This window comes from Gracilinanus agilis, chromosome 2 (assembly GCF_016433145.1).
Source record: "Gracilinanus agilis isolate LMUSP501 chromosome 2, AgileGrace, whole genome shotgun sequence".
NCBI lineage: Eukaryota > Metazoa > Chordata > Mammalia > Didelphimorphia > Didelphidae > Gracilinanus > Gracilinanus agilis.
Genome location: NC_058131.1, coordinates 390,616,757 through 390,624,478, shown reverse-complemented (window position 1 = coordinate 390,624,478; position 7,722 = coordinate 390,616,757). Strand labels below are relative to the sequence as shown.

Genomic DNA, 7,722 nt, shown 5'->3' with positions numbered 1-7,722 from the left:
GGACCTGTAACCATTTATAAACGTTTCACCTAATCATCTACATGGGAAAAATCAAATGGATGAAGAGTAAGGGCTATTGTCCAGATTACTACATGTAGATGGAGGCTAATGCATAATATATATCTAGGAGATAGGTATTCTAGGAGTCTAGATCTAGGAGAGAGGTATTCAAGTCTATGGCCTATGGAAATCATCTCTCACTTTCTATTTCTTGGACAGATAGTATAAAAGGACAATGAAGTTGAACAAGAGAACAGTGGGCTGGGTTGCTTTTAGGAAATTGCAAAAATCCTTTAAAGACCACAATCTTCTCCCAGAAACAGACTCATCTTTTTAAAACCAGGATTCATCTGGTATGGCTACAAGTCATGGTTACTACAGCCTTCAGAGAATTAAAAATAAGAGCAGAGGAGAGACACACAGTGAGTGTGTACATGTTTCCACATATAGCAAACAGCGTTGAAGATCTAGAGTAAAGAAACTTCAACAGAAAAATGTATGGGGGCGGCGAGCAGAGAGAGAAAGTCAGAGAGAGACAGACAGAAAGACAGACAGAGACAGAGACAGAGAGAGCCAGTCACATGTCCAGTGTGAGGAATAGCACATCTTCCACTAGTACTGTCATCATGTTGAGAGAAAATGAGTTGGGTGGGTCCCCTCTGATGAATTTAATGGAAAATATGGACAAGAGACAAACAGGATGGGCAGGTATGGATGAATGGAAATCTGCTCTCCTGGAGTGAAGGTCCACATTTGTAAAATCACTGATCCATATAAGTATGAGAAGCTTCATAAAGCTGAAAACTATTATTAAAAACAAAACAAAACAATCCTTCCCTGCTCTCTTAGAATCAATTCTATGTATTGGAACCAATATGTTGTATCAATTCTTTTTTTTTTTTTAAACCTTATCTTCAGTCTTAGAAGCAATATGTATTGCTTGTAAGACACAACAGCAGTAAGGATTAGGCAACGGAGGTTAAGTGACTTGCCCAGGGTCACACAGCTAGGAATTGTCTGAGGCCAGATTTAAACCCAGGACCTCTTGTGTCTAGACCTGATTCTCTATTCACTGAGTCACCCAGCTGCCCTTCTCCTCATTTTATTAAGGTGAGTGGTAACATAAGAATACCAAAGGACTTCTTTACAAGCAGCAATGCAATGATCCAGGATGATTCTGAGGGATCTATGAGAAAGAACACTATCCACATCCAGAAAAAGAACTGTGGGAGCAGAAACACAGAAGAAAAACAACTGCTTGATCACATGGGTCGATGGGGATATGATTGGGGATGTAGACTCTAAATGATCACCCTAGTGCAAATATCAATAATATGGAAATAGGTCTTGATCGATGATACATTTAAACCCAGTGGAATTGCATGTTGGCTACAGGAGAGGGGCGGGAGAAGGGGAGGGAAAGAACATGAATCATATAACCATGGAAACATTCCAAATTAAATAAATAATTTTTTTTAAGACTAAAAAAAAAAAAAATAAGAACACCAAAGGGTGTGAAGATGTGTCTATTTAAAACACACCTCCCTTTTATTGCTCAGGTAAAGTCCCATTTAATTCAGGGAGCCTTCCTCAACTCTTCTCTCTCATCCTTCCCTCCCCACATCTGATTAGCTACCACATTTTGTTCCTTTTATCTCCTCAACAAATCTTAAATCTATTGCACTCTTTCTACTCACTCAACTACCATGCTAGTTCAGGCTCTTATCACCTCTCTCCTGGACTATTGCAATGGCCTCCTAATTAAGTCTCTGTGTCCAGTTTCTCTTTCTTCCAATCCATTCTCCATCTAGCTGCCTATGTGATTTTCCTAAAGTGCAAGTCTAACCATGACACATGCCCTGCTCATATTAGTAGAACCCTATTATCTCTAAGATAAAATACAATTTGACTCAGTGGATAGAAACCCAGATATGGAGACAGGTGTTCTGGCTTCAAATTTAGCCTCAGACATTTTGACTCTGGGCAAACCACTTAACCCTATTTGCCTAGCTCTTACTGATTTTCTGCCTTAGAATCAATACTTAGCATTGATTCTAAGATGGAAGGTAGAAGTTAAAAAAAAAAAGATAAAATATAAACTCCTTTGTTTAGCATCTGAAACCCTTCACAATAAGTTCCAGCTTGTCTTTTTGGCTCGATGACACACTGACTCTCATCACGTACTCTTCATTCCAACCAAAGTGTCCTATTTGTTGTTCTCTGTACACATTTCTCCTCTGTCTCTCATTCCTGGAAGGCTCTTCCTTCTTACTTATATTTCTTGAAACCCCCTCGCTCCTGTTAAGGTTTAGCTCAGGCACAGACTCTCTCTTAAGCCCTTTCTTCTTTCCTTCAGGAGTTGGTGCTTCCTACAGTCACTTAAAAAATTCCCAGTATTGACATATTCATGGATATGTTGCAGTCCTCTGATAGAATGCATACTCCTAGGGCAGTGATGGCAAACCTTTTAGAGACTGAGTGCCCAAACTGCAACCCTCACACTGCATGTGAGCCTCCCACCTTACCCCAGACAGGGGAGGGAGGAAGTGCTCCCACTGGGCTGCTGGGCAGAGGTATGGGTCATGGGAGAAATGTCCTCAGGCGGAGGTAGAAGGGGAAGGGAGCAGCCCCTCGGGCATGTGTGCCATAGGTTCACCAACATAGTCCCAGGGCAACTAGGTGGCTCAGTAAGAGAGAATCAGACCTAGAGAGAGATAAGAGATCCTGGGTTCAAATCTGGCCTCAGACACTTCTAATTGCGTGACCAACCTAGGGGCAAGTCACTTAACCTTCATTGCCTCAACCTTACTGCTCTTCTGCCTTGGAATGAATACATGCTACTGATTCTAAGACAGAAGGTAAGGTTTTTTTTTTTTTTTTCTAAAATGCAAACTTTTATTTCATGAACTGTCTAGCTTTCACCATTGGAGGACAGGGGCTGCTTTTGTGTTTCTTTATACTTAGTGGGGTGCCTGGCAATTAAGTAATTTATTAGTAAGTATTTAATTTAGTAAGTAAGCATTTAATAAATGGTTGACCATCCTTAGTATGTAGTACACTTGCTTAGTTGTTTTCAATCATGTCTGACTCTTCATGTCCCCGTTTGGGGTTTTCTTGGCAGGGATACTGGAGTGGTTTGCCATTTCCTTCTCCAGCTCATTTTACAGATGTGGAAACTGGGGCAAACAGGGTTAAGTGACTTGTCCAGGACCACTTAGCTCAGAAAACGTCTGAAGCCAGATCTGAATTCAGGAAGATGAGTCTTCTTGACTCCAGGCCTGAGGCTCTCTCTACTACACCACCTCGCTGCCCATGTAGTAAACAGCAAATACTTAATAAATGTTTATGAATCAGAAAGAGTGGTGGATCTGAATTCAGGAGGCTTGGATTTAATCCTAACTTTGAGGTTGAATATTCTTGTAATCATAGGCAAGAAGATTGGCTTCCCAGAGCCTGTCTCCTCACTTACAATATGAGAATGATACCAGTTGCCCTTTTTGAGCAAAATATCCTGCATACCTAAGCCATAAAGCCCTAGATACTGGAGGTAATCAGCCCAGGTCACTCAGACATCTCACTAAACATTTCTCACTTTGTGCCTTTGTGAGGTGGACATAACTGAGGCTACCTTATCTTATTGCCTGTTACCCTCATTTGTCCATTATGGACTCCTCCAAGGCAGAAGCCATGTCTTGGCATTTCCTGCTTCCTTTACAGGGTTGGGAACATAAAATCTACCCAATACATCCTTGCTGAACTAACTCAAATCTCTTCATGTTCCTGTGAGAGTCTTATTTGGGTCTCCACTTAAAAGAGCTAAAAATGCCGAATGCAAGCTTCTCTCTGCCAGCTTAGGATTAAACTGTCCAGGAACTATGGCCCTGTTTATTCTGCTCCTCTCCTTTGCAGACCTCTCTTCTCCCCATCTCCCCTTCAGTATATAAGGACTCCTTTGGCATTTATCGAGGTAAAAGCAGTCAGCATAACCAAGAGAAAGGATTGGGTAGAAAGTTGGGTAGAAGTCTTTGTTCTTCCTTTTACTAGTCATATATTTTTCTTCTTATTCCTAGAGTCTTGCATAGTACTCGATCCATTTTTGTTTTTTGTCATTTAGTCATTTTTTTCAGTCATGTCCTAGTAGTCTTTGTGACCCCATTTGGGGTTTTCTTGGCAAAGATAATGGAATGATTTGCCATTTTTTTCTTCAGTTCATTTTACATATGAGGATACTGAGGCAAACAGGATTGAACGACTTGCCCAGGATCACAAAGCTAGCATCTGAGGCGAGATTTGAACTCAGGAAGATGAGTATGGTACATATATATAGTAGGCACTTAATAAACCCATTTAAGTAATTTGACTTATTGGAGTTATTGCAAACCACTTCTCCTCTCAGTATCAACATGCTGATTTATGTTACAATCATAACACTTCAGCCCATCTTCCTTCCTCATTGGACTTCCTTGAATGGTCAGAAGGATGTAACATCCCTAAGTCCAACCCCATTCTGACATGCAAGATAATGTAGAAGTTAGAATAGAAGCCTCTTTAGAGATTGATTCATCCTCTGTAGTTGCACTCCGCCTGTAGTTGCACTCACAGTGCCTGGCATGGAGCAAGTACTTAATACTTGGTGGGGCAGCTTGGTGTCTCAGTGGATAGAAAGCCAGGTCTGGAGTTGTAAGGACCTGGGCTCAAATCTTACCTTTGACACTTCCTAGCTGTGTGATCCTGAGCAAGTCACTTAACACCAATTGCCTGGCCCTTACTGGTCTTGTGCCTTAGAACAGATAATTATTGATTTTAAGAAAGATAGTAAGGGTTTTAAAAATACATAAATGCTTGGTGATGGATTAAATGCTTGGGAAGCAACCGGTCCATCATCATATAAGGTTAAGGTTACTTTGGTGCTGGGGCAGTGAGAGGACAGCAGATTAGAGCCAATTTTCCCTTTGGAGAGAAAGAGGAAGAAGAGGTAATATCATAGATGGAAACTCCTTTTGGAGCCTATTTAGTCGGACCCAAACCTTCCAGGACACACTTCAGAGGCCTCGTCAGTCTGTCAGCCAATATTATAAAGTGCTTCCAATGTGTCAGGCACTGTGCAAAAGTGCCCAAGACAAGGCCTGGAGAGGGAAACACTTTAAAGCAGCATCAGGTAAAGAGAGGCTATGGGGAGAAAGCCCCAGAGCAAGAGCACTGGATGGAGGACAGAGACCAGGGAAGCTATAAATGGAAGCTTGTCCTTTACCCGGGTCTGATTTCATCTCTAACACTATGAATAGTTCTGGGCTCCAGAGCAGAACTGGGAGGAATCAGGGGAAGCACGTTTTTACTCAATATTTAAAAGAACTTTCTAATAATTATAGCTGCCCCAAAGAGGGATGGGCTACCTTCAAAAAAGAGTGAGTTCTAAATCTGCTCTCAGATTCTTCCTAGCTGTGTGACCCCAAGCAAGTTACTTAATGCCAGTTGCCCAGCCCTTACCAATCTAAGACAGAAATAAGGTTTTTTTTTTTTTTAATGTAGTGAGTTCCTCAATGCTGAAGTCTTGAAGCAAAGGATGATGTATAGATAGCATAGAAGGGATGCCTGTTCAGGGTTGGGTTAGATGTCTTCCCGAGGTACCTTACAACTCGGATTCTATGATCAGTGTACATTTTATTCATTTTTGAATACATGGACAGGAGTAACTTCACTGAGTAACACCTACCTGGAGGTGCCACCCTTTCCTCCTATGACATTCACAGAAGACAAGTCCCAAGTACCTTCCCTCCCCATCTTCACCACCCCACTCCCTCCCCACTTGTCTTGGCTGTGCAGGGATCGGTGCTGGCTGTGGTCTCCTCCAGTATGAAGCTGGATAGCTAAGGAAGTTTCCCTCCAAAGCCACGGCAACCTCTACAGCCAACAGGGCAGCTCTGAGTTGAGGACCAGCTCTCCCCTTTCCAGCTAGTCCTCTCCTCCACAGAGGGCCAGCAAAGCCTTGAGGTAGTCCCCGGAGTTGTCACTCTAAGAGCAGAAAGAAAGGACATGCCCAGGGTGAAAAGCCTTCCCAGTTACCTCCTAGAGGGGCAGCCACCATCCCCTCAAAAAGGCCTCCATCCACTCCTGTCGGAGAAATTCTGCCCTGCTCTGATAACGATGCAGGGGATACGTTCCTGAGAGGAGGAAGGCTATATGTGCCTCCCTGGAAATGAGGAGCTTTGGAGGGGAGGGACAAAGAGTCTTTGGGGCCCAACTCAAAACACCCTCCCTTCCCTTCAGGTCTGTCTGATGTGCTCCCACCCCGGTAAGAGACAGGATGATAGCAGGGCCTGGGGTTCCTCCCTCCTTACCTCAATGACATGATGAAGTGATTTGTCATACTTCTCAATGAACTCTCGCCTAATGTTGAGCAGGTCAGTCTCACTCCTGGAGACCATGATCCTTGTAAGAGTTTTCTCGTCTGTGCCTGCTCCCTGATAGAGCAAGTAGGGTGGGAGATTTACAGAGAGGATGTGAGAAAACACACACACACATGCACACCACCGGCCAAGCCCACAGGAGGAAACTGTGTCTCAACCTCTCAGTCCTTCCCAAAATGGAATGGGCTAATTGGCTTCTATCTGAGCATGGGGGACATGGAGATGTTTGGAGCTCGAACAGAGCAGGAACCTTGTCTTCAAGATTTTGAGCTGAAAGAGACTTTAGGTTTCATCTAGCACCATCTTTTCACTTTTGAGAGATGAGGACACTTAGAGGGAAAGCCATTTTTTCAAAAAGTTTATGCATTTATGATGTTGGCTTAATTCCTGGTGAACACCCAGAAACTAAAGAAAACTCTCAGGTTGAGGTTAAATATGGCTATGGCTTGCCTTAGAACTGTGTGTGGGGACTATAAATATAGGATTAAGGATGCAGCTATGTGGTTCCATGGACTGAGGGCGAGGCCTAGAGATGGGAGGTCTTGGATTATATTTGAATCCAAGACTTCCCATAGGAGGCCATAGTCATTCCTAGTTGTATGACCTTGGACAAGTTGCTTAACCCCACCACTGCCTAGCCTTTAACACTGTTCTGCTTAGGAAATCACACAATATTCACTCTGAGATGGAAGGTAAGAATTCTTTTTTAAATAATAATAAATAATATATATATATATAATTTTAAATAATAATAAATATAGGTCAAAAATCAGAAATAGAATGGTAGGGTGGTGCAAGATGATGGCAATCCCTAGGTCTGCCACATTAGCCCAGGGGATACCAGGTAGTTGGTATTATTTTACAGATATTGGAAACTGGTAAGGGTTCTACTAAGGCTATTTCTTTTGAGCTCTCTACCTCTATTTCAAAAATTTCCCAAGAAATGGCTTCATATGGTAAGTTTCTAACCTCTCTGGAAGGAGGCTTGGCATGGCTTTTTTTTTTTTCCTTTCAGGGAATATTCTCTTTCCTAAATAGACAACTCTGTTGATACTCTCAGTGTTTTAGCCTCTTTATGAACAGAAGACAATTAACCACAGAGTGAGTGAGAGGAATGAATGGGAGAGGTTTGGACTGCTTTTTGGTCCCTGACTCTAGATGATTCCAGAAAGAAAGGGTTTACCTTCATGGACTTGTACAGTTTATCAGCAAAGAAGAGGGGCTTGTTCTTGACACTCTGGACTAAGGAGGAGAACACAGAAGGAATGTAGTTAAAATGCAGGTTTTCTAATTGCCTCCTCACAAACCTTGGGCT

The 7,722-nt window shown here is 42.5% G+C and overlaps 1 protein-coding gene across 2 annotated transcripts in view; it reads right to left on the bottom strand.

The window, feature by feature from the left end:
* Positions 1-5,641: 5,641 nt before the first annotated feature.
* ANXA6 (annexin A6) overlaps positions 5,642-7,722 on the bottom strand; it is a 64,178-nt gene continuing 62,097 nt past the window's right edge. For both annotated transcript variants that reach the window (XM_044664487.1, XM_044664488.1), the window contains 3 exons: positions 7,591-7,649; positions 6,339-6,461; positions 5,642-6,012 (listed from right to left, as the gene is read on the bottom strand). In XM_044664487.1, coding sequence (XP_044520422.1) covers positions 5,953-6,012; positions 6,339-6,461; positions 7,591-7,649 — 242 coding nt within the window. In that variant the 3' untranslated portion in view covers positions 5,642-5,952. The remainder of the gene's footprint in view (positions 6,013-6,338; positions 6,462-7,590; positions 7,650-7,722) is intronic.